Genomic DNA, 27109 nt, shown 5'->3' with positions numbered 1-27109 from the left:
CAGGCACATTTCAAAAGGATCACATACAGTACTGACATACAGTGCTGATGCCTTCGGAAAGTCGACATACAAGTTAGCAGCCTTTGCTGTATAACATCATGTGAACTGGCAACAAGACTTCATACACTAGGAAAGCAGTGGAGTTTAGTACATATGAGGGTGACTGAAGGAAATTTATACCCTTGCTCTTACACACCACACTAGTAAGAAGGTCTTGGATACCAGAAGCCCTGACCTCTCGCCTCCATTTCTCAAACAGACCACTTAGCCAGCTTCAAAAGAGCAGCTCTTTAACATTCGGTCTCAACAACAGTGCACTTCAGCTCTTGCAGCTGGGGTTAACGTCCAAAACGTCAGATTCCAAAAATGTGTTCAAATGGGTCCAAAAAAAAAGTCTGAATTGTTGCTATTAAAAAGTTAATAGCAATAAATATTATGTTGGCCTGGTTGGTAGATTTGGTGTTCCACGATACAACTACACCACCTGTATTTTACATCAGTAACACATGTTACCATTAGAGAATTCACAATACCTTTAGAAAGGCCGGTAGTAACTTCCATTTCTCCTAAAAGAGAAAGTACAAAATATTAAAGCTGCCCCACTAGATCACAGCAGTAGAAAGTAAAATGACAGCACACCCTGACCTACTGCGTCTTGCATATTGTATATAGCAGATTTGCTTTAATAAAGAGATTAATAAAGAGATTACCAGAAGACAGAGAAAGACAAAATTCGACATGTCAGCTTTTGAGTACAGTAATAGTATAATTTAATCATACACTGCTGTGTAAAACGTCTGAACGTTGACTACAAACAAGATTGTACCTGAACTGCCTCTACTGTACAATGTAACAAAAAGGAGTTAAACAAGTTCCGATCCACAGTATTACAACCGAATGGACGCTTTTTCCAAACAACTTTATATACTTGATCAGCTTAGTTCACACGACTAAGTGGCTTGCATTTTCATACAAATCACTCACTAAATACATTTTACAAACCTCTAGCCCTTACAAAGGAGGCACCAGATTATTAAAAAACAATCTATAAATCAAAACATTTTCCCTGACGTTTTCTTCCATGTTAGGCGAACACAGTTTTCTTTACAGACGAATACATGGTTTAAGCAAATTTTATGCACATTGCAACACAGTTATTACTAATATGCATCACTTATATTTCAACTGCTCCGATAATTATTCCCTACCTCTATGGTATTAACGGGGGCTGCGAGTTCTTGGGGAGTCATGTCCCCATACTCATCAATGAGGGCATCCATAATTTTCTCACACTCAAAACAAACGTCCAGACTTCATGAAACAAGAATCACATTTCCAATCCGGCGACATCGGCAAACGGAAGAACAAACCCACACGTGCATGCGATGTCCCAAATAAATGGTAACGTGTGGAAACAAAGAGGTGGACCTTGGTTCTGCTCCCACATTCCGTTTTGATGTGTTACGCCTGATCAAAAATAAACGAAAATTAATTTAACCTCTGCACCCTTCACTTTTCCTACAGAATTCAGAAATTGAAATTTAAACACTTATCATTTTATAAGCCGCATTCTTTTTCTTGTATATTCGAAAAAAAAATCGAGAGGTCAGAAAGAAGTATGAGTGTTGTACAATTTCCAAACCACTCCCTCGTTTGTAACCTTTAAACGTGCCCCATGCGTTTTGATAACTTGTCAATACAATAAATAGCATTTTAAATTGACTTCACAACATTTAATTAAAAAAAACTAATGTATACAAAGCAATCTCGTGTTTGAGCTCGATCACTGTGGGTCTGAACTGGCAATTCGAGTGGATGAAACAGACTGGGGTGGTGTGATGGTGCGGTAGTTAGGACTGCTACCTTGCAGTGCGAAAGCCCAGGTTTCGACTGTGGACCTGGGGAGCTACTGTATCTGTGCAGAGGTTGTATGTTCCCCCATGTTTGTGTGGGTTTCCCCCCACAGTCCAAAGACTACTGGTACAGTAGGTTAATTGGCTTCTGTAAAAAAACTGGGCCTGGTGAGGCTCCAGCTCTCTTGTGACCCTGTGCTGGATAAAGTGGTTTAGAAAACAGATGGATGGAAATCTACTTTTTCACGTTACAAAGAATAAACCTTTACCAAATACATTTTTTAAATAATGTTTTTCACATTTCTTAAACAAGCCATACAGTGACAAAATCAATATGTCATTTTTATTTTTCAGTACATTGTTTCTCTCTCTCTCTCAGGATGAACCAAAACATTAAAGAACTGGCCACTAGGCTTAAGAACAGCTTCTACCTGTAGAAAGATATAATATGTGAAAAAAGGGTTAACTGATTTCCTTCTGCACATATTTCTTTTGGTACAAGACCAATGGAAAGATAAGAATGGCCATTCAAAGTGTTCAAGGTCCAAACACAGGTGACCTCCCCCCATTACAATGGTAACAATTTGTGTCAGAAATGGTTGAAGTTTGTTATATCAACTGGAGCTTTACAACAATTCTCTGAACAATTCTTTGATCGTGTTGTTCCTTGCATGCAATAAATGCAGTTGTTTAAACTTCATCTTGGGTCCAGAACTTATTTGTCTATTACAACATACCCTACGGCAGTCCTCTGCACACCTCTGCACCCTGCACATTTTACTTGGCTACCCCATATTGATAGTCCTGTGTATTTATTGTTCTGTACTGCCCATTGTATGTTATTTTGCTCTGTTGTACCATCATTATTTACTGTTTTGTAATGTACTGTGCAAAATTGTGTGAAAGTGTTGTCTGTTCTATTGTATAACATCCCAAGAGAACAGCGAAAATCCGACTCCCATTGTACCGCAAATAAACACCTCTCCTCAGACAAAACTAACAGCCAGAGACAGATTTGTACGTTTATGTAAAAAAAACTAGCACCGTAACTTTAATCTCCTTGAGTTAATGTTGTGGAAAATTTCAACATTTCTGGGCCATTCAGAATCAGAATTTGATCACATCTATAAATACAACAGTAGGAGATGGGAAGACACTACCACAGTCATGCACGAGAGACGTACATTGGGCGCAACTAGCTTGTTCGGTAGTTAGCAGCCCATTGATCCAAGAATCTCTTACAGCCTTCTTGAAACAAGCCAGGATATCAGCTTCAAGTTCCTGTCAAGTCGAGGCTCATAGGTTTAGCCTGTGCCATGAATGACCAGGATATGAGCTATAACACTGAGCTTGGTCAGCCAATGGAACGGTTTCCTAGGCTTCTCTTAGCCAGAGGAAGACAAGCGCACACACCTGCATACAGAAACCCTGGCCCTGGAGAGGAGCAGAGGAGCTGACTGAACAAGGGCTGTAAGGAAATGTCAGTCAGGGTCTGGGTTAAGTACGTATGACTGGTGCAGTAGGTACTGTTCCCTGACACAATCTTTAACACAATAATGGATAAACAGCAATATCTTTACTCCAAAAGATTTATTTGTTTACAGTATATCAAATAAAAATAGAAGGCACTTCTTGTAACAGTCAGCAATTAAAAGTAAACAAAGGCACTTTTTTGTCAGTAATGGACACTTTTCAACTTATTTAAATTGCAAGGCCTTCATGTCCCTGAAATACACAAATCAACACAAGACATTACAAAGTGGCTCCCCTCTCACCCGTACTGGTGTGCATTTTGCATTGCCTTTCAATCTGAGACACAAGGACTGCTCACACCATACACATTCATCTTGCACAGTAGTGGAGATAGACCTGCTTTGGAAAACAATTCTCAATTCAGATGGACTCAGAATTTAACTTTGCCAGTTACAATACAGAGAGGAATAATATGTTGAGAATATGAAAATACATATATTGAAATTTGAAGGCATTTGTTGAGGGAAACCATAGGAGCTCTGAACTCAAACTATTTATCACTACTGTCTCCAATGACCTAAAATAATTAGAATACAAATGCAGTAACGCAATACTTGAAAAACTGCAGGACGAATCTGACAGGGCAATAGCTCAGCCTGTGCAATGCACAGCTGGGCCACTAGAGGGGCCTGTTGTTGCTGCTCAGCATCTTTGGGTAGGAGGTTCCAATGGACCTCCCATGACGGCACACCACGATCTCCAGCAGGTACTCGTCGACTTTCACGAGGGTGCTCGTGACTTTCTCCTGGGACATGAGGAAGACCAAGGTGAAAAGAGCGAGCTCGAACTCCGGGCTGACGCCGATGAAACTGCTGCCCACTGGCTTCACCAGGCCCTTCCAGCTGAACTGCAGATTTAAAACGTGATCGTCTTCATCCGGCTAGAAGAGAGACCACAGTAGATAATAAATGCAAACAAGAACAGTGCTGCCACCTTAACGATACACTGGAACGGCATTAAATTTCATCATAATTTCGGCCAACAGACTGAGAATTTGTTTGGATTCAGAGCAAAAAAAAAAAAAAGACTATGAGGCCTGCATTTCTATTTCTGAATCTTTTGAATGAAAGGTCTTGGCCAATCCTGCGTCCCCCGGCTGTTCAGAACTACAGAACTAGCAATTTACTTTTCAGCCAGGGTTTAGACAGAGTACTGACACAGGCCATGTTAAAGGTAGTTCACTATCTGCTTTGCAATAGGTTCTGACTCTGGGTCACTTAAGGTAATGTTCAAAGGCTCCCAGCATCGCAATTGAGTAACTTTAGCTTGATATTGTCAAAATCAGACATTATAGAGGTTCTGACCCTTTGGACCCTGAAACAGGATTGGATTGGTTTCATTTCAAAATCATTTCATCATTTTTTGAGCAGGTTAGTAGGCAGAGTTGAGAGCAGCACTAGAACGCACCGACAAGGAAAATCTTCAGCAGCTTGTAGAAATTTAGAATTGAACAGATGCAGCAGATGGAAATCAACGACAGAACAGAACTGGAGAGGAAACCCGTGCACACACTGGGAGAACATACAAACTCCCCGCAGACAGCACCCCAAGAATTGTACCCAGGGCCCCAGTGCTGCAAGGCAGAAATGCTAACCACTGTACCACCACCATGATGTTCATGCCTTTCATTTCAGTCAGTTATATAGTCCAGTTCAGTTTATTCATCATATGCATAAGTGCAATTAAATGATTATAGAACCTAGACTCTGATATCTTCAGCAAACAGTTATACTTGTAGATGACATGACTTGGAAAACACTGTAGATGCAGCAGAGGAAATAGATGAAGACTTGGATGCTGTTCAGGACTGGACTGACATTAGCAAACAGAAGTTAAGGTAGATTTTGCTACAAAATTCCTTAAGGTAGGGGCACACAGAAACGTGTCGATATTGACTCAACTTCCAAATCTAGACGCTGTGAGAAAGCTTCTTTTTGTCAGCACTAACACCACGCTGGAATATTTACTGAAAAGAGAAGAGCAAAACTGACATCGGGGAAGTGATAATGAAAGATCAGAAAAGAATGATTAGAATATTTCCTGGTCTGAAATGGGCGTACAGAGAAAAGAGAAAGCGCTATATCTCCGGAGCAAAAAAGCACAAATACTACGTTCAACTACACAAACAAATGTGTATGCCTTTAGGAGGGGTCAACTTCACGGAGCTCTGACAGATGTTTTCCTAGTACGTCGCTCTAAGCAATTGCTCTAGGGAAGCTCATGCTCCTCTTTAAGGTGGGCGATTCTGGAAGTGCTCTCTCACCGTGTCTTTGTTGTCTCTGGCCTTATAGCCTTTGTAATCCACGTTGTTGAGCTTCTCTTGCAGGTAGAACTGGACCCAGTTGTGCAAACCCATGATTTCCTTGCCATACTTCGTCTCCCCCACAAACACGTGCTCAAACCCACAAGAATCCTCCCTGCAAAACAAGAGTTCAAGAGCAGACTCTCGCAGCACGATCAGAAACCAAATCTGGTTTCAATCCTAGGCCCTCTAAAGTAAAGTGGTTATCAAAAATCAAGGTTTGAGATATAAAATAATATGATCCCAATTGTTTTTGAAAACTAGACCTAAACAGATATTTTTTGTTTCACATTAAGCTTTGGTTTCTGGCAGGGGGGATACGTACCCGCCACTTCTGTCCCTGTGGTACAGCCGAAACCAGATGTCATACAGCTGCTTCTTAAACTCCGCCATATTGGGGCTGGCCTGTTTTTTACTAACGAGGTACTGGTGAGCACGCTGTGGGACAAGGGCACAGAGCACAGGACAGAAACCGTTACAGGACTGCACGCGATTTTCACTCGGCTCCATTTTCTCTCCACTAGCTTGGAACAGTATATGAGACGCTTAACTCTTTAAAATGACCATTCATTTCTCACAAATTATTCTCTTTTTTCAGAATCCTAACTGATGTTTATGGAAACCCTACACTCATACGAGCACAGAGCTTTAGTTAACAGCCCATCTGCAACAACAGGCCACTCTCAGACTAAGGAACTCTTGACATTCTTACAGCAGGTTTTAATTAAGATTTACATTTTACATTAAAAGCTGTTCGTTTTCTGTAACTACAGGATACATGAGTCTTTCTTCCATCTGTCGCTGATTAAACAAAGCCAGACTTGAATTTATTTTCAAGCTATGATCTTAAATTTTTTTCATGTAAAAGACCTGATTTTATGTAGGACACCTGAAGAAGACTCCACCGTACCCGTGTCCCTTTTCTCTTCAGCATGGAATAAACCTTTACTTGTTCCATGTTTTTCCATGGTAATTTCCTTTGTAAAATATACATACAGCATATACATAAAGTAAATATTTGCTGTGTGTATAGTAGTGGGTGGGGCTCTGGACCTATTATACAGGTACTATAATAGTTAAAAAACTGAAACATTGTGGATTCAAATCCCAGGTCAGATACTGCTGTTGTACCTCTGAGCAGGGTAGTTTACAAAGGTAACTCACGTAAAGTATTTTAAGTATTTAAAAAGATATAAATATATGTGCAAGACAGATGAATTCATAGTAAAGGAAAGAAATACAGCAATTTCACACCACAGCATAGGATTTGTGGCCATAATCAACATATATCATTGTACTATTACATATCGCCAGAGCATACCTTTATGACTTTAGTATTTAAGACTGCATCTAAAAAGAGGTTGTTTTCTTCCACCTCTTCAGTGGTGACAGTTTCGGAAACTCCAGTTGACATCTCATAGTTATCCAGCAGCTTCATAAAACCTAGAGTCAGAACCAATAATCAGGTGGACACATGTACCCAGTCCTTAACCTCTCATCCTCCCTCAACACCAGAGGACTGTTACAATTTATGTGCCAGACCTTCAGAAGCCTGAATTGTTCAGTAACCAAGTATGATTCAGTGGCAACTTGTGAGGAGAGGCTGAAGCTATTTTAAAGGTGTTTCGATCATTCTCCCCTTTAAATCTAAATCTAATCTAAACAGAAGATTTGGAGAAGGGATCAGGTTTTGGGATTCGTAACTGGATGTTTGAGGGTTCAAATCCTAGAAGAGAACCTGTAGTTGCATCGTTGACTCAGGTATTTCACTCGGATTGTTCCAGTAAAAAATACCTTGCTATGTAAAGGGGTCCAAATGTAAATCACTTTAGATAAAAACCATTGGCTAATCAGCATAATTAATTCATTGACTCCGCTGTAGCACAGTGAATAAAATACTACAGATCAACAGTGAGCAAAGACATTAACCTGTGAAATTATGAGATAGTTCACTTTCACAGGTTAATGTCTTTGCTCACTGTTTAATTGTGCAGCTAAATGCAAGGTTACATTCCCAGATTGCTATCGGGGTGTGAGATTCAGGGCTGTCTCAGATAACACTGGTGCTGAAACACAGGGATTCACAGCCAAGGAAACAGACAAAGGATGTAACCTTTCAATTAACACGATTTAACACTTCCTACACTGTTTCAATCTGTACAGTTGGAAGTACTCTGAAGGGGAGAAGGAACAGAAATCCCCCTTAATGAGCTTCAGCCATTCTCACAAGCCCCTGCTGCTCAATGTCCACATTCATTGCCAGAGTTACAATCCTGCACCAGCCTGACCTGTCAACAGCAGAATATCACAGGGTAAGACAACAATTGCTTCAAAATGCTTATCAACAGATGCATTTCAATACAAGCAAAAATGAAAATGAAGGCTACAGTTAGTGGTTGTTATGCAACAAAGATTAGCATGCCAAACAATGGCTATGAGACACATGCTCATTAGGAATGCCTCCAACCATAAAAATATTTTAACTTTGAGAAAAGAGGGAGTTTTGCATTTTCTTTAAAACTCATTGGAGAAATAATCATCAGTTAATCAGGTGATCTAAACAAACATTTCAGAACAGTGTTAGATACATTATTTTAAATATGAAAATCACTTTTCTAAAAAAAAACCCACTGTGAGACACGTCAGATACAAATCCTAAAGCAACAATAATGAATCTGAGAGTTTACTATCCCAATGTACACAGCAGACATACACAGCTACAGTCTATAGACACAGAGACATTAAAACATTTGAACAATTGAAAGTAATACCATGTTTTACACCGTCGCGGTTTTGTAAACAGGATGCCCAGTCTTTTTCTAATAGCAAACAAGATGTATCTTTCCCAAAACGGTGCAACACGATGAACTTTCCAGCGTGCAGCACACTGAAGTAGACCACTGTTGTTTTTACTTTTCTCAGGTTTAAAACACACGCCAAACACGGGTTTAAACACATGAGCACAAAGATGACTCACACGCGTATGTCTTGATGGTCCTCAGCCGGTCCTCATTCACGTGAGAGAAGAGTGGCGCACGGGCCCTGTCTCTGGCAGTGTTACTGCCTGGAGCAACATAGCCTGCCTTCCCCTGAAAGACACACAGAAGGAATCTCGAGGGACAAGAAACAGTCAGCTCACTGCCTGCCAAGACTCCCACCCTCATCCACCAAGTTTTCCACAAAGCTTGCTTAAAGAGACACTACACTTTTCCTACTGTCCAGTGCCAAACAAACACGAGTAGAAATTTCAGCCACTAAGACCTCTACAGTACCATATGCACAAACTACTGAAACAAGCAAGTATGAACACTTTCAAAAGAGTGGTACAGTAGATATCCCTGCAAAACAACTCTGCAGCATTTCACTCAGGTAAATTACAAGATGTTTAGGAGGTAGTCACTGGATTTTTATCCATCACCTGCTCCTTGGAATTGTCAACAACAAATTCCAACTTTACTCGTCCCTCAATATCGCTGTAGGTGCTCCACTAACTCCAAGTATTATGACGCTGGCTCCGCAACAACAGGGGATAAGGACTACACATCGGACTTACCAACAAAACCAGTTCTCGTATTTTGGTATTTAAATCAAGATTACTAGATTATTCTAGGCAAGCGCAAAGCAGCTCAGTCCGCCATTTGCCAGACAGGACAGGTTTCGGGCAGTGAGCCACACCTGCAGGTTGATGGTGTAGTCTTTCCCGGGCTTCAGACGGTTCTCATCCAAAACCCACAGCTCGTTCAGGAGGCTGGACAGCTCTTGGTTGATCCCTTGCCTGGGGGAATGAGAGGAGTACAGTACAACGCTTTCGCTGATTATCTAAAAATAAAGATAATGGTCAAATCTACTAGGACACAGTCACATAGCTTAAGAGAGTAGTTTGTTTTTCATTTCAGTGGGAAGCTGTCCAACAGAAAGCACAAAAACTGGAGAATTTGTTTCATTTGTTAAAGCTTTCATATTCAAAGGAAATCGACTATAAATATAGGAAGTGAAATTAGAACATTAAGATTTCAAGGAAGCTGAGGACGTTAACAGTTCGGGCGTTGGCTGTGGAACCCAGGTGATGAAACCATTTTACCAAAAACGAAATTTTAAACATCTAGAGAGCCGCCCGCAGGCTTTCAATAATTAATTTCCTGCTACTTACAGAGATTTTAGTACTTAGCACAGTTCATTTGTTAATGTTAAGCTTTTTTTAAATGTAAAAAGCCATTAATTAATTGGTTAAATGCTCGGCAAAAGACAAACCCAAGAGAACTCCCATTTCTAAAGTCGCGACAAAATCATTTCAGGAAAAAGAAATGCAGTACATAATTGGCAAAGTAACTCGGGGACAGAGAGGGTGGGGTACTCCTTTACTTTCGAGCGAGATCACTTGACAGTGAGATTTGAATAGCGTTACATTACGCTATAATTTCACCTCGCTACACTTACTTGCTTTTCAACCTTTAAGGGAAATTTGAATGCGTCTTCCTTTACTCCACAGGAAAAAAAAATCACACTTTCCGTACATAGGATTTGTAATTGTTTAAAGCAGAAAACAGTTTCACGTAACTGAAGACACTAGTGAACAATACGGTGTGTAATGCAATAGTGGTGGCATATTTAAGTAAACACCGCAAAGCGGTCTTTTGTGGATGCCTGCTAAAAAGTACTACTAGTAATCAGTTTGTGTTCTTGCTCTTCGCTTCACCAGGTCGGCTTTATTCGTGGAGGTCGAGGAAAATTAAAATGAGCATTACGTATAATCACACAGACGATCACCTATTGATGTCTTTTGGTTGCAGTCCTTTATTCCTCGAAGGTACCCCAAAAACGCCCTCAGGTGAAGGCACCGGGTGCCCGCTAGCTAGCCGAGTTGCGTCACCGCGACACCTTTCTACAATATAATCTATGCAGCAACTTCAGGATACTGACACGCAGCCGCTTTTCCAACTTCAAAGCGATCTTCGAGAACAATAACAACAACACAAGAAAAAAAAAATCCAACCATCTTATCAGCGCAGATAAGGTGCCTGTTGTGTGTTCTTACCCTTTGGCCATTGCGCCGCTGTCAGACTCTTAATTAAAGATGACAGATGTAGCCCTTATTGCTCCGAGCCGTGACTCAGAGCGAAGGCAGTTTTAATGGCAGCTCAATGAAGGCTCCTTGGCACACGCATGGTCCAATAGCGAGAGCGTCCCTCCTAATGTGCCTCCGCGTCGTCTTGGTCCGGAGCGATTGGCTCTCTGGGCCCGGAGGGCTTGGCAGCAGCTCGTGGTGACGTTTATTTTTTCTCTGTCTTGGACGCCTGGGAGGAGCAGGAAAAAAAAAGAATCGTGATCTGGGGTGGGGCTTGTCTGCAGAAGTTGCAAAGAGTGTTTTTCTATAAGTCCAGGATCTGCGTACCTGTGGCATCTGGAGGAAGCCGAAATGTCTTTTATACTGCGAGTGAGTGTTGGCACTTGTTGGCTTTTTCGTCAAATCACCTGCTTTGAGAAAAATTGCAGATATGGTGTTACTGAGGAGCTGACTGACTCATTGCACTGGTGTTGGCACGACGTACTGTAGTTATAGCGTTATTAGCGCAGCACTAATGGGAAGAAAAAAATAAAAAAAGCTTTTTAGTTATTTTATTAATTTATAAGGGAATCAGTGACGTCTTGTTATGTTGTTAAACGTTTAAGTCCTGTACTTGTAATGAAGGGACGGTCGGGGTAGATTTGTCCAGGTTAGGTCTCGCTTTGCGCTTGCATTGGTCAACATCTAATTAGGGTCATATGTCTGTAAAACACATTTCTGGTAGACTATATAATACACAATAATAATGCAAATGCAAATTGTTAATGCAATTAAGCAAAGGCGCCCGTGTTTTCCTGCTAGAAGGTTATCGCTGGTATTATGGCCTCACTGAATGTGCAGGAGCTGTTATAGTTTTGTATGCGTGGTCCGTCGTTTTTCGAAGTAGTGTTGTATTCGTTCTGCAAAATTCATTTCATTATAATAGTATGAATTTTTATACAATGTAGAGCAGATACTAACTAACGTCAGCGCGGATGGTATCTTTTTACTTTTGTTTCACTTTACATTTTATGACGTGGTGCGAGAGTGAACCTTTGTATGTGTGTTTTTTTTCTGTTTGAATTTTGGTGTTATAAGCATTAAAGGCTAGACACTAATTTGTAAAGCAAAAACGTCAACCTTCTCGATAATAGGAAGTGATGTGGGGAAGAAAATCGACGTTGCACCTGATTTTGTGTGGCTGGAGGCATGAAACAGTAACTCAGCGAACTTCTAGGAGAATGTTTCTCCAAGAATAGCTACCATAGCGAACAAACACTTGTAACTTAACTTTTTTCGCTGTTTTTTTTTCTTTCAAGGACCTCAGCCCAAGCTGATGAACTTCCTGTGCTGATAGCCTTTCAGGCATGAAATGTTAACTCTTTATATACCAAGATGACGGGGAAATATTCTGCTGCCCATGAAAAAGCCTTTCTAAAGTTGTCACCGAGGTTTTTAAACTACAGTATGGATATTTTACAGGCAGGGTTAAACGTCAAGCATTGGCAACTACATATGGATAGATTTTTTTTAATGAAAAAAGACAAGCTCTTAACTTTGTTGTAAAATGGTAAAATGTAATCTTGCACTTCTACCGCAGGTACATTTTATTTTTGATGATTTCCAGAATAGTAGGAGTCTAACTTATGACAGTGTAGCTCTTAAAAAAATGTGCATTATGTTTTTTTTTTCACTTGTCTTTTTCAGATCATCAGAGACAGTTATAATTACATTCGCAATCTCATCTGCCAGCTTCTCTTCAGAAAGAAAAAACCTGCGATAACTCTTGAGGATCCCAATGTCAAGTACCCTCTAAGACTCATAGACAAAGAGGTGAGATAACATTCATTTATTGCTTTTCATCTCTGTCTCAGTCAGTAACAGACTTTCATCTAGCAATTCAGTGGTTTCTAACTACCCTGTGGACACATTTCCAGGAAAACTACTTAACTTTTTTTTTCTGTCAGGTGTCTAGGTGAGTGAAATTGAAAACAATCTGAGAAGTTAAGTTAAGGAATATGAATTGACTGCAGCAGATACAGTGCTCAGAAGAGCATGCATTATGTGATGCTTTTTAACAAGAGGTGTTGCATTATACCCCTTGTAAGTTAGTCAATACTTTTTCCAAAGTATGTAGTTTTAGATGCATAAGACAAACTCTGAAGTTTTTTTATATACAGTATGTTTTACCACAAAAAAACACAGCTTTGCCGAATACGGTAAATGATCCTGTGACGCGCAGCATAGCTTTTGCAATTTTACTTGATTAAGAATATGTATTGTACTGCTACTACTAATGTCTAACACTTACAGTATATAGCGCTTTTCTGGACACTCCACTCAAAACACTTCACAGGTAATGGGGATCCCCTCCACCCCCACCAGTGTGCAGCCCCACCTGGATGATGTGACAGCAGCCATAGTGCACCAGTCCACTCCCCACACACCAGCTCTCAGTGGGGAGGAGAGCAGATTGATGAAGCCAGTTCAGAGATGGGGATTATTAGGAGGCCATGATTGGTAAAGGCCAGGGGGAAATTTGGTCAGGACACTGGGGTAACACTCCTAGTCCTAGATTTTTAATGACCACAGAGAGTCAGGTCTTCGGCCAGGACATCTATTCTTTTTGAGAAATGTTGACTCCAGACACGTCACGCTTTTGTGCGGTGTAAAGTCACGAATGCATGGAGCTGTCTCTGTCCACTGCATATCCCAGAAGTTAGGAGATATGCTTTTATGTTGTTCTTTTTTAAAGGATTGCAGGATATTCACATGTTAGGTGTTCTGCAGGCCAGTGTAGCTGATTTATCGTCAGACACAGCAAGGGCTTTCAAACCGGTCAGTGTTTCCCCAGCCATGCTTGTTTATTCTGGGGTTCACTATCTCCACACCTGGAGGGGCACTTTTTTTCTGGTTTTCATTCCATCTCAGAATTTCTTGTCTTAATGGAACTAAGTGGAGAGGAAGTCAAACTGCCCGTTTTCTTCGTGTCTTAATCAGGTGGTACTGCAGTGTTGCCTCTGAAACCTGCACACAAGGGCTGGAGCTGCCTGCCCCTGCTTTATTCCATGGAAATGTGTCAGGTTGTTGTTATCGGGACAGGGCAGGGTAGTACAAGCACAGCTGCTGAACCTCTGTCAGTTGCTTCTGCAGAACTACCTGTTTATATTAGATTTCTCACTCCACCAGTTTAGCCACTCAGGGTGTGAAAAATGAGCTAGAAAATTCTCTCTAATTTAGTAATTGTTCAGTAAAAAGCCACACGTCCGTCCGTCCATTGTCAGGAGGCCTTGTGTGTCACGGCTCTTAGCACTCATGCTGTTTCTTTCTTTTGTGTTTGTGTTGACATTCTAGATCATCAGTCACGACACCAGAAAGTTCCGCTTCGTGCTGCCGTCTGAGAGTCATGTCCTGGGGCTTCCCATCGGTGAGCTGAGCTGAGCTTTCGATTGCAGCTGGGGCCACACAGTCTCTCTCTTTTGCTTTCGGGGGTACCGATGTAGGATAGCCACTTCTTCCTGGAGCGGGGTGTGGAAGCCCGGAGGCTGTCCTGGAAGAACAGGGCGCCGTGCGGGACTGCGCTCTATACGGGATGCCAGTCCATCACAGGGCACACAAGCAGAGTGCAGTCTGTGGTGTTTTTAGATTTCCACAAAGATAGGTTTGATAGAGTTCCTTATTAAAGATTACTCCTCAAATTACAGCCTGTATGCCATTCAGAAAATGAATCGGATATTGAGATAACAAGTAAACATATCAGGTTTGCTGATGATAACAAAACAGCAGGGTTAGGAAACGTTGCCAAAGTAGCAAATGAAATTCAGACAGATTTAGATAAAAATCAAGAGTGGGCAAACTCCTGGCAGATTATGTTTAAAGCAGACAGGTGCAGACTTTTGCATACAGGCAGCAAATCCTTGAACTGTAAATACATAAAGGGAAACACTGAGCTAGAAGAGTGTACATACTGTACGAAAGAAGATTTAGATGTTTATGGACACGTCAGTTACAGATTTTAGACAATGTGGGGAAACAAATATTTCTAACAAAATGTTAGGAAATATAGGCAAAGCATATAAATAAATAATGGGTTGTTACATTATAATGGTGAAATGCAGTACTAAGGCATTTATTACAGACAGAATTATAGCTTTTTGATCCTGGATGAGATCCTTGAATCAATAATCTACCAGCTACCAGATGGAGTGAATGAACTCTTCTCATTTGTCATTAGAAGTCTTAAGTAAAGAAGAATTGTGATTTTAAGATTTTGCGCTTAAAAAGGCATTCCAGTACCATCTGTTTTCTGTGTGATCTAATCGAATATTTCCTTTTTCAGGACAGCACATTTACTTGTCTGCCAAGATTGATGGGAATCTTGTAGTGAGACCCTACACGCCAGTGTCCAGTGATGATGACAAGGGTTTTGTAGACCTGGTTGTGAAGGTAGGAACTGAAATTCACTTTTTTGTGGATATATGAGGTGTAAAAACATTGTGTGTATGTCTGCGTACCAGTAGGAACAAAGAGTGACAAAGAGCCATAATGTGCATTTTCTTCTTTTTGGATTTTGTAGAGCTTTAATCAACTTTGCAGTAGCTTTTGAACAATGAACATTTTGAATTATACCTGAATGCTTTTCACGCAGTTCTTTAAATTAGAACTAACTTTAATGTTTGGTCTCTCTTCAGATCTATTACAAAAATGTTAACCCCAAGTTTCCTGAGGGCGGGAAGATGTCCCAGTACTTGGAAAGCCTTCGGATCGGTGATACTATTGACTTCCGGGGTCCAAGTGGGCTGCTTGTGTATCAGGGGAAAGGTGAGGAGCTGAGTGGGTGAAGGGTTAAGCTGGTTAATATCGGACAAACGTGAAGTAATAGGCCAGTTTTTACTTTTCAAATTCATTCTGCAGATTAAAGATTAGCAGGATATGGCAGATTATGAGCTGCTGTATGTTTAAGGACTGAAGCCTCTATGTGTAAAATACTTTGTGTTCTCTATGCAAGGTGTTTTCACTCAGTTTTTCCTCATTTGTTTCTTCTTTGTTGTCTTCTGCAGTGTCTATGTTGTTGTTATCTCTGTGTTGTTAGTATTACACAACAGACGGCATCAGTGGACTGGTGAAATACGTGGAATCTGTCATCTGATATGGTGTGCCAAGTCAGAGGCCTTTTCTAACTGATGACTTTTCAGTCCTTCCCTTTTGTCAACATTTTCAGATGCAGCTGTTCCAACAATGAACACAGTGTTTGAATCTCCTTCCAGGAGTGATATTTAACACATTCTGCTCCAGCCTTCAAGTTAGAACTTTTCAAATGACTTGTTTCAAATGGCCTTCTAACTGTATTTTCCAAGGCTGTTTTTTTTCACAGAACTGAGTGGCTAAAAGTCTGTGTGATAATACACTCGACCTACATGCTGAACTTGAAACTGCATATTTTATCATGTGCCGAAGGTTCAATTTTAGTACGTCTCTTAGCTATGTTTGTCCTCTGTAGTATGTGCTTTTTTTCTGAACTCTTAATTTTTTAAGTTTCTGCAATGGCTGTCATTCTGGGGAAACCTCAACAGCAGTACAGGAGTCTAAAGCCACGGCTCTTGAGAGGTTATGAAGGTCTGCTTTGTCACAGTGGAGCCAGATCGTTCCATACAGTGACATGTGATGAGAGTCAGTGGGTCTCGCATGGCTGCGAGAAGTTGTTTGTTTTGCAAAGTAGTCTTTTTGTTAAAGCTTGTATTTTTAGAGGCAGGATGTGGTGATTTATGAGTCACGTTCAGTGTTTGTATTTATTTGCATGCATCTACGCAATATTACCTCGTAGCTTGATTTTGTCTGGACTCGGTAAAACCAGGTTGCTGATACAAGAGGCAGAGGACCAGTAGCTGGTATTCTTCCCTGTGGACCAGATATTCCAATCCAGGATAGTGACTGAGGATATTGTCTAGCAGGAACAGAAACTCGGTTTGAAGTCAGACTCCTTGGTCATTGAACATCCCATAGCACCATTCATGGAAGTAATCTCCCCCTCAATGACCTGGTGAAGCAGTTTCTCACTTCTTTACCTGATCAGCCTGCTGGGGACTTCTGGTGCATAATATCTGGGTTGCTGTACATCACCAAAGTGACTACTGCACTTCACTCATGGTGATGGGGGACCCCTCCTGTCTGCGGAATACTCTGGGATTCTTTGGGACAAAAACTGCTATATGAATGCAAGTGATTATTAGCATTCTTATTATGGGAGAATTCAGAAAGCACAGGGCTTGAACTTGGTAATCCAGCAAGAAACAAAAATAGAACAGGTATATTCATTTTGTAAGGGATTTACTATTAAGCTTTCATAGTTGTATAACTTTTAACAGGGAATATTCTTGAACTAAAAAACACCTGTAAGAAATCAGCTCGGAAACTTGCTGTGAAGAAATGTGTTGGTGCATGATATCATTACAAATGTCTCTCTGGATTTAGGGAGATTTGCCATCCGCCCAGACAAGAAGTCTGATCCTGTGATCAAGACTGCCAAGAATCTAGGGATGATAGCTGGTGGGACTGGTAAGTATTATTTTCTGAAAAAGAAAAGCCAAATATTTGCTTGTTTAGTCAATCCTTAGCCTTTGTTAGACTTTTACCATATTTCAACACTGTAGTGATTTCTAGCGCAGGAGTGTTGCAAACAGATTGAATTCCCCAAACTGTGAAACTTGAAGATATTGTTGACAAGCACTGTGAACAATATTCAGAATAACACCATTAGTATGTTGATCAGACGTAGCTTTTCTCCTTTGTGTTTAATTTTTTTAAAGAAATAGTTCTGTTTCCACATGCTTCAAAAAGAACAACATTATTTTCTGCACAATTGACAAATGGTACATTCACAGAATGGCAATTGAAATGTTAAGGTGAGTCTGCATTTGGACAGATAAAAAAAGTAAAGAGATTAGTTACACGATGTCGTGTTCCATGCTTCAGCTGTATCACATTATAATGTATAAATCAATTTTTCATTGAAGATAAGGCTTTAGGGATAATGGATATGAGTTCTAGTTTCCCTTGCAGTCATCTCAGTTTCTTCAAACCATGCTCTGGGGCACTACATAGCAGAGAGACACAGACAAATGCTTGTCTTTCGGATATGATTTCATGCTTCAACCGAGGTGCAGACTGGTGCAAACTTTAAGGAAGTGGGATCTGCTCTATGCAGGGAAACGCTGTCAGAGACCAGCTCTGAGATATTATTGATACTGTGTTAATAGACTGTATGATGCTTTCATGTTCACAGGAAATCTGTGTCCTAATTGATTGGACAAAAAGTGCTTCCAACGCCATTAGTCTTCTAATTCAGAATTATCCCCAAAATGTATCTGATGTATGTGATCTGTATTTGAATGTGCAATGTGGTGTTTGTTCAGGGATTACGCCCATGCTGCAGATAATCAGAGCGATCATGAAGGATAAGGAGGACAAAACTGTGTGTTACTTGCTGTTTGCAAATCAGGTAAGCAAACTTGTAGCACAGCAGATTAAAGGGAAACGGCAAGGCTAGTTTTATGTTTGGGGATCATAAAGATTCAGCCCTGATATGTGCATTTCAAACTACAGTGCAAGTAGCATGCACACAATAACATGTAAACCATCTGTTTACATCACAAAGCAGACTAAATTTCCGTGTTCTGCAATTCAGAACGAAACTGAACAAACGCCAGCTGAAGTGAAGGGGCAGCTCCATGTCGCAATTCTCACAAACTCTCACTCTCGCCTGTAACAGGGCGACTTACAGTATTTTCACAAAGTTTACAATTTTGTGCTTAATTCGGAATTTGTAAAATTTTGCTACATTGTCAATTAATTTATTTTGTTACCGAAATTTCTAACTGATCTGAGGAATTGGGAGTGCAGCTCCCCATTAACACTGTTAGCAGAGGCTGGTTGTGTTTGGAGGCCATTAGCATTTAAAAGGAATAATATCCTTTCCAGCTTGCACTGCATCCAAAAAGAGAAATCTTTTCATTGATGGCATGTGTTTAGAAATAAAAATCCATTTAAGTCATTGTTTTTAAAAGGCTGCCTTTGCTGACAACTATTTTTTTTCTTATTTTGTTTTTTTTTGCTCCAGCAGGCTATATGAAAGGTGAATGGCTTGTAAAATGGCAACATAAATATACTTTTGCATTGCAAGTAATATATTATGTACACTTTGAATAAGCTGTGCTGATGTTAAATTTACCTGTACAATATAGCCTTTTATGTACTGTTACGTAACGTTGCCTTTTTGAAACTATCACACGTTGGTGTGATTTTATTTCTTGTGGTGAATGGAGTTGTAGTAGAGCTTTGTGCAAATCTTAGGATAAACTAATTTGGGTTTTCACCTGCAGACGGAGAAGGACATCTTACTGCGTCCAGAGCTGGAAGAAATCCAGGCAAACCATCCCTCTCGCTTCAAGCTCTGGTTCACCCTAGACAGAGCTCCTGAAGGTAAGAAAAGCAGAAGAGAAAGGGCCTGTTATTGGCCAGCTGTCAAGACGTACAAGGACTCATGATTGGAGTCATGTCTGTGGCTTTATTATAATTTGTGATAAAATGCTGCCCGTTGACATATTTTGCAGTTTCCTGTAGAACAAAGACCTAAACATGGAAACAGTTGTGGTAAAAAATGAGATTGACAAGATGTTTCTTTTTACCCCATGGTTGTAAAGTGTGTTAAGTATATGTTTTGCCCCAACGCATGGTACAGATACTGCTGCAATGTGTGGAGTCATTGCAGAGGGGTGCAGGGGTGGTTGCTTTAGCTGCTCTGATGACTGGCACTGTTTTTACAGCAGTTCTAACTGGTAACTTCCCTGGCTGTGCAGTGTGAAAGCAACGGAAGGGTCACGTGTGAGTTTCTGTCATTGTCGTGCTCCATTGCTGAATGTGTGATTCTTTTGTTTTTCATTTCCAAAAAAGAAGAAAGGTTACGCGTGAGAGAAGGCCATTCGGCTAATCTGGCCCACTAGTGTGTGAGTTAGTTGCTAATTGATCCAAGGACCTTATTCAGCCATTTCCTGAAGGATGTCAGGCTATCGGCTTCAACAGCAGGGCGGCGTAGCTCTCCCATGTGTGGCTGAGCACAGTGAGTTACAAGCACGCACACACATCTGAGCAGCTGGTCTAATTAAAATGCTTCCGAGTGATTTATATGCATAGATGAAAGGCGATTTAAGTGAAAGTGAGGGTAAATGGCCAATGTATGGAGTCAGTTGTTAAGGTTTTTTGTGGGTTTGTTTTCTAGACTGGGACTACAGCACAGGGTTTGTCAACGAGGATATGATCAGGAACCACCTGCCGCCTCCAGGGGAGGACACCCTCATCCTGATGTGTGGGCCTCCGCCTATGATCCAGTTTGCCTGCAACCCGAACCTGGACAAAGTGGGCCACGACAACAGCAGGAGGTTCACTTTTTAGATGCAGAGCTTTTGCAGCGCAGGGTACGAGTGAGGCACTGAAACTGCAGTAGAAGACATGTTTTAAACTCTTCCTCGCTAGGACTACAACTCGGGCAGAACAGCAGGGATGTTTCCAATGTGCAGAATACCAGCTATTGCCTCCACCTCCTAAAGCAGAACACGTAGAACATGAAGGGATGTGTTCATTCCTCTTCAGAGCAGCGCGAACAGTTTGATACTGTTGTTGTAAATGATAAAAAAAAAATGATAGCTGATGTCTGGATTTCTCAAACGAGATATTCTTTACTGCTTGTAGGGAGCAAGAACGTTCTTTGTGTCCCAGTTCACAGTTCGACTTGAAAAAATTGGTAGAGACCAAAACAACTAAGACAGTGGTCACTCAACAAGTGATCCTTAATGATGATGATTTCACATTGCATACATTTTACTTGTTGGAAAGTTATTTTGTTCTGCACATAATGTATTAATGTACAGGACAAATGAACGCTGGATTACTGAAAAATGCCATTTTAAGCAAGTATTCTACTGCAGTATCTACCAGGAAAATGTATTTTGGTTTTAATTATGCTATGCTGATATTATCCTATGCATACGTGCTATGCAAATCCTGAAGGGTCCAATACTAAGGTGCAGAGACATGGAGACTGAAAGAAAAAGGAACACGCAAGGAGCACTAGGTGGCAGTGTTTCATTCAAATTACTGACAAACCAACATTCGTACTACAACACCTGCATTCAGCTGTTCTAGAGTGTCACATTGGTGATAAGATTTAGCAGATTGTAAAGTGTAACATCATTGAGCTTATTTAATGCAAACTATAAGTACAATTCTGTAGGAGCAAATGTGTCATTGCACAACAAGGCAGACTTGTGGACATATTACAATTCTTCTCAATTGCTTGAACACAATACTTGAGGAATTGTTCACATTTTCAGAACATTTAGCACAAACCTCAGAACTATAACTTGATTTGCAAATATAGCATTGCCATCATGCTGCTAATGTTTTACAAATGATACATGATGCAGAATGGTTTAACTATTGAAGTGTAAAGAAGCACAGAATACAGACATTGTAATTTTTTACTTCACTTGCATTCTTGCCCATTGGTCAGGCCAGCGCTTTTCATTAACATTGTGTTCGATGTTGTGTCGATCATGTTAATGTTACATTCTATCATTTCAAACATCATGAGGTGAACACTGGACTCTGCATTGGATTCAGGAACTGGGATCATGGAGGCATGATCTCCATATGTGTACATATAGTGACCCCCAGGGCCCTGTCTGCTGAGGGCTGGATGGTGGAAGCTGAGCAGGTCTTGCCTTCTTGTGGCACAAGCCTGCCATCCGTTGCTCTTAAGAACACCATGATATCTAACAGTGGCCCGGTCACAGGGATGTGGGCAGTGACACCATTCACAGAGCTGACTGCACCCATTCTGATCTTTCCTTCACGTTGACCCTGCACACTGACAGTGACTCTGCGTCCAGAGATCATCCTATCTCTTCTCCTGGCTTTGGCCTGCTTCATCTACTCTAGTATCTGTGGTGTTTCACTGGCTTCAAGTTTCATTATGCTCTGAAGATAATGGAGAGCATTTCACCAGATCAGTCGATGCACAGTAAAAGTGGACATACAGGCAGAAAAGCCTTGCCTTTAATTACTGCTGCCTCAGCCCCCTTATTTACTGATCCTTTCAAAAAGGACCCGGGTCAGTTCTTTCTTTCTGCCTCCAGAAGACTCGGGCAGTGGTGGAAAGGCTTATGCTATCCAAACGCTATTGAAAAACGCCCTTATCTCACAAGCTGAACCTCTGGTTCTCCCTCCAGCAAATGGCTTTACTGGTAACTGCCATGTTCACAGTAACCACCTCCTGTTCAGCAGCAAAACCTTTCCTCTGCCAGCGTGGGGTGTTCGCTGAACACTTCTGATGGCAAAACTGTTTTCATGAATAACATTATACTGTAGGTACAGTAAGGCAGTGAAGATATAAGATTACATACCTGTTCCCATTCCTGAAAATCCATGTGACAAAGGATCTTCTTGGGCTTGGCTGTGCCCTCTGTCCAGCTTTTCTCATTGTCTGGCAATGGTTGATCACAAGATCTACTGTTGTAGCTCGACTCCCATCTGACATGTATGCACAACTTCCCCTTCCCACAGCTCCGCCTCCTGGCGCACAGACTCCATAGATCATCTGTTTTGGAGAAGGTTAGTTTCTTCCAGCTCCTCCTCCTAGCACAGACTCCCTTCCCCAGCCCCGCTCCTTCCTCCAGCTCTGCCTCCTGCCACACAGACCCCCTTCCCCAGCCCCGCCCCTTCCTCCAGCCCCACCTCCTGGCGTGTTCAGGCAATTGAGAAGAACCTGTCTGTGGCATGGCCCACACAGGTAGTTGGAGAAATGACTAAAGCAGAGCATAACATGAAACATTTCCAGATGCATTTGCAGTAATTAGGAAACAGAACAATGAGTATTGTAGGAAGAAGTAGCTATAACACCCTATTCCATTCCTAGCTCTCCTAACTTCTCCTCTGGGATGCGATCCAGATACAGTGATAGGAAGTCGCTAGGGCTCATCAGCACTGTTGGACCAGGCAGTCTGTCTAGTTCACTGTAGTGATGTTTATCACTACTGACACGGTGGTGATGCTGATTGAGTGTGGCTCAGTGGTGCTTCTTAATTAAAGATAAACTCCCTAATTAAAGAGGTGGGGAAACAACAGTGTTTTGTTGGGAGGCGGTTTTGAGTATTGACCTTTTCCTCTAACGCCTCTCTGCTTTGCTCTTGTGGTTTTGCTATCAATTTAAAGACTGCAGGAGGACACTGGCCTTGTTTTTATCATTCAAACTTGTTCTCCCTCCATACCCCTGGCCCAACTATAGATAGAAACACAGAGGACTTCATTATATTTATTCTGAGAATTACATGCCAGATTTAAAGATTAAGCAATTTTTATGTAGTTGCATTACCTAATCTGTCATGTTTTAGTTTCTGAATTGTCTTGCACTCTCTTGTTCAGACACGTGCAGTGGATTTGTAGTGATTTGGTCAAATTGAATTGAAATTCATTACCCTGCTGCCAACATATCTGTTGGAATAAGGCCTTTAGTTTTCCTTAAGGCTTAATGTTTGAAGCACAGGTACTGCCAGAGTGCCGTATTCTAGACTTAAAAAGATAGTGTTCTCACGTTCACAGGGATTTACAGATTGCACAGTCTTGATCATGCATACACAGAATACACAGTCAAGACCATAAAAATGTCCTTAAAAGGATGCTTTGTTCAGGGCACATTAAGGAAATATTGAAGGAGTTCTGTAGGCTTTTATTAGTATTCATTATGGTATTAGAAGACCAGGTCTGCTTAGTTTTATTGGTCTTAAATACCATTGAGAGCTCTTGTAGTGAGTATAATAACTAAATGCTTTGAAGTGGTCTTTCTTTCGAGTGCTGTGCCATTAGGAACATTTGCTTATCAGCTGATCCCAGTATTTGTATATCGTTTGCATTTTGCTCTGGAACCATTTTTTTCCTCGTGGACAGATGCCACCTTTTACAGGTGTGTGAGACTGCGTTCTGTTCCGTACATGGGCTCTGTACATTTTGTATTTCAAACTGCCGCAAGTTATTGATATTTACATTTTATTACATTTGCATTTATTACAGTTTATTATCACTGCTTGATATGCAACAAAAACTGTAACCAAGCATTTTTTTAATATCTGGTATTTCCAGTCTATTCAAATATGCTGTAGAGAGGCATCTTTAGTTGAATAAATCTATAAATGCTTTAAATGCTTACATTGTGAAACATCTATGCCAGATTTTGTGAAGTCGCCTAGTGCTGTTTAGGTTTCTTTTTCAATATGTGCTCCGAGAATTTAACACTGCACTTTAACACGTATGCTTTAAGTGGACATGATGAATGACTGTCATCTGAATCTGAGCAATGGGCCGGGTGACCATACTTCGTCTAGAAGGTGGCTTTGTATTTGGTTGATGAATGAAGACTAAAATATATTAAACTGATTACAGCATCCTTCTGAACAATTGTTTGTCAGTATTTGATTTACGCAGGAGCTTATGAATGTATGTATTTACTTAAGGATGTTTTTTTTCTTCTAGTGTGCTTCCATTTTTTAAATTGCAATTAGATTATTTCTTAGCCTTGCTAGCAAACTACTGATAGTTTCTTGAAGGCTGATATCACCTTGCACATGCATATTTTGCCAAAAGAACACTGGATTTATTTCACAGAGAGTATATGATGATGTGATGATAATTGAGAGCACTTGATTGTGTGAATGTTGCACGATGCTGAATGAAATTCAGTGCTGAGTCAGACCTGAGGTATATCTTCTCCCTCCTCTTTTGCAAACAACCATACCTGTATTTGTTCTGCAAATAAAGTCATTATCTAACTTGATAAATTAGGTAAACCGATGTGAACTGTGAAAAGGTTACCTGTCTAAAACAAACAGTTTCTCATTCCACTCTGGACTTCTAATGACTTTAATAGATGAATTGTTCATATAACTGAAGGGTTTTAATCCTGGTGCTGGGGACCCACACACCTGCTGTTTTTACCACCTGAACACCTGAACAGTTAGATGTAAACCTATTATGAGCTGCCTTTGTTTTCAGTTCCAGTTACCAGGAGTGAATGTCACTGCTTTAGGTCATCATTATGAAAATAAGTTTAAATTTGCCAAGGACAGTATACATTCATTTCTTTACAGGTGTTATTAGTCTTTACTAATTGCAAAACTAGTCATATTAGGTAGAAATATTAAACAATGGCATATTATATTACATAAAAGCAGTAAAAAAATAACTAATAAAAGTGTGCCGGAATTCTGACCCCCTGTAACCCTTGTTGTATGAAGGGATTAGAACGTGGATGGAAATTAAGAAACATTCCAGCTTTCAAAAATAATGGTGTTAAATTCTAAAGATTTTCCTGTCTATTCTATTGAGTTCTAGTGAATTTACACAACTACTTTCTTCATAGTTTTGAAAATAAAAGGCATTTCCTGTACAGTTAATCTTTTATAAAAAAAATACTATTGATACAATTTAATAATTAAATGGGCAAAATTAAAGTGTACTTTTACTATCATATGCCATATAGCAATTCTGCTTTCCAATATTGTATTATTATATTCCAATAATATAATATTATTGAAGAAAACTCATACAAATTAAGCATTACCTTAAGCTGCTTTGCATGTCGGTAATAAAACGGTTAACCCATTCAGAGGACATGAGAATTTCACTAGAGAAAATTGATGTAAACATTGCCCAAGTCCTTGAGACTATTTTTCTTCTTACAGCAACGTTCCAGCATCTCACGTGTGGAGAGAAATTCATCTGTATTTAGAAAGAAATCCTTAACCATCACATCCCCTGGAGGGGAATTTTTGTTCCTTCTGTTCTTAACACTGTCCAGCAGAGCTCCTCTAATGTCCTTTGGTTTCCCCGGCACTCCAAATACTATAAACATCCCCACGCAGTCCCTGCCCACCAGCGAACAAAACTCCTCCAGCTTTTCGTAGTTGCTCTTATTTTTGTACAGAGCGTCTGCCAGTGTGATCTCTTTTATATTCCCATAGCACTTCTCTGTGTCCCGCATCTGGCTTCTCAGTGCTTGATCAGACATCTGCGACGTCTGGACTGGGAACTGGATCTTCACATTCTTGTCCGGCCCAAGAATGGTCCAGATCCAGTCCACACCGAAGAGCAGACGCTGTTGCTTGGTCATCGTGCTGGTGGTGATGTGCTCCTCCACGCCCTTCTCCGCGCAGTACGAGATGAAGCTGACGAGGAAGATCTCGTTCAGCGTGTCCGTGCTGGGCTGCAGCCTGTTCTGCGGGTCCTCGAACCCGAGGTACTCCTTCAGCTTCTGGGAAGCATGAACGATGCCCTGGCAAAAAACATCCCCCAGAATGTCAGGCTTGGAGTCTGGAGCAGGCTCCTGCGACTTTGTCTGCCCCATGTATGAAATCGATCACACTGCAACTGCAGTGAAATCAGCACTGAGCCCCTTCTTCCTCTGCATCTCCATTCCCTTTCATGAGCCAGGAAAAGTGTTTTCCGAGTTGTTCTGGGAAGAAAAATGAAGAGCACAATGAATTATGCTGTGCAGACCTTCAGCTAATGAGCAGTGAAACCCGATTCCTCACCTTTAAGCTGTAGGGTGGAGCCTGTTCCTGCTGGCTAAAGTCTGCCTTCACGGTCTGGCAGGGAAGGTAAGAGCAAAGGAGAGTTTAATTTTTTTTTTACCTAAGAATATTGTTTATGAAGACATTAGCAAATTAAACGTGCAAACTTGTAATCGCACTCATCAGGCGAAGAAAGGCTTTGTGAAGGCCACAGTTTATTTATGCCCAAAGGAATTTACTGGTTCACATATGCTACAATGTTGTGCACACATTTATATAGATGGGTGAGCAGGGGCACTCTCAGTAATGCATCTTAATACAGCAATAATATTCCTGTCAGGCATTTCAAACTACCAGACACAAAATTAATTTTTAAAAAGGGTTTGAATCTTGTTTTTTTTCCTCCTCCACTTACTGACCTTGACCATTTCAGTTAAGATTCTGCTTGCATTCTAACTTTACACTTCATTAGTTATTGCATCCCATCTTTATCCTTCAGAAACATTCTGTATCCACTACAACTCCTCAGTATGTTTAAATACACGTGTGAGGAAAAAAGATAAGGTTCCATATTCTCTTTGTGAATCCGAGGTGGGGGATGTGACCATTTTAAAAGAATATTAATTTGAATATTCAAATGTCTTGCATCTAAAGCTCATGTTCATAATGTTGAGAAAGTGTCTTTTTTATCTGTGAAGGGGTAATTTTTGGATCTCTTGCAATCTATTACTGCATGTTTTTGTCTTTTTCAGACTTGATGCGG

At 40.7% G+C, this 27109-nt stretch overlaps 4 protein-coding genes across 5 annotated transcripts in view; 1 reads left to right on the top strand and 3 right to left on the bottom strand.

Moving 5' to 3' along the window:
* The window catches only part of polr3b (polymerase (RNA) III (DNA directed) polypeptide B), a 40023-nt gene extending 38678 nt beyond the window's left edge, over positions 1-1345 (bottom strand). For both annotated transcript variants that reach the window (XM_088923882.1, XM_088923883.1), the window contains exons 1-2: positions 1209-1345; positions 534-566 (exon numbers count right to left, since the gene is read on the bottom strand). In XM_088923882.1, coding sequence (XP_088780008.1) covers positions 534-566; positions 1209-1280 — 105 coding nt within the window. In that variant the 5' untranslated portion in view covers positions 1281-1345. The remainder of the gene's footprint in view (positions 1-533; positions 567-1208) is intronic.
* A 2083-nt stretch (positions 1346-3428) lies between these two features.
* endouc (endonuclease, polyU-specific C) lies at positions 3429-11163 on the bottom strand. The gene is made up of 8 exons (XM_088924131.1): positions 11081-11163; positions 10724-10982; positions 9364-9463; positions 8666-8777; positions 7010-7131; positions 6014-6126; positions 5650-5803; positions 3429-4266 (listed from the first exon to the last, which is right to left on the bottom strand). The coding sequence occupies exons 2-8, from the start codon at positions 10732-10734 to the stop codon at positions 4006-4008; spliced, it is 873 nt and encodes a 290-aa protein (XP_088780257.1). The 5' UTR covers positions 10735-10982; positions 11081-11163; the 3' UTR covers positions 3429-4005.
* On the top strand, positions 10909-24626 carry LOC148830011 (NADH-cytochrome b5 reductase 3-like). The gene is made up of 9 exons (XM_088924129.1): positions 10909-11122; positions 12440-12565; positions 14087-14159; positions 15072-15178; positions 15424-15553; positions 17204-17287; positions 18145-18230; positions 19111-19210; positions 20007-24626. The coding sequence occupies exons 1-9, from the start codon at positions 11105-11107 to the stop codon at positions 20177-20179; spliced, it is 897 nt and encodes a 298-aa protein (XP_088780255.1). The 5' UTR covers positions 10909-11104; the 3' UTR covers positions 20180-24626.
* Positions 24627-25347: 721 nt separating this feature from the next.
* Positions 25348-26478, bottom strand: LOC148830010 (rab15 effector protein-like). Its single transcript, XM_088924132.1, has 2 exons — positions 26368-26478; positions 25348-26288 (listed from the first exon to the last, which is right to left on the bottom strand). The coding sequence occupies exon 2, from the start codon at positions 26178-26180 to the stop codon at positions 25461-25463; it is 720 nt and encodes a 239-aa protein (XP_088780258.1). The 5' UTR covers positions 26181-26288; positions 26368-26478; the 3' UTR covers positions 25348-25460.
* Positions 26479-27109: the final 631 nt, after the last annotated feature.

Source organism: Atractosteus spatula, chromosome 8, assembly GCF_055471065.1.
Source record: "Atractosteus spatula isolate fAtrSpa1 chromosome 8, fAtrSpa1.hap1, whole genome shotgun sequence".
Classification (NCBI taxonomy): Eukaryota; Metazoa; Chordata; class Actinopteri; order Semionotiformes; family Lepisosteidae; genus Atractosteus; species Atractosteus spatula.
The sequence above is the reverse complement of the archived record's forward strand: the minus strand, read 5'-3'. Positions and strand labels throughout refer to the sequence as shown.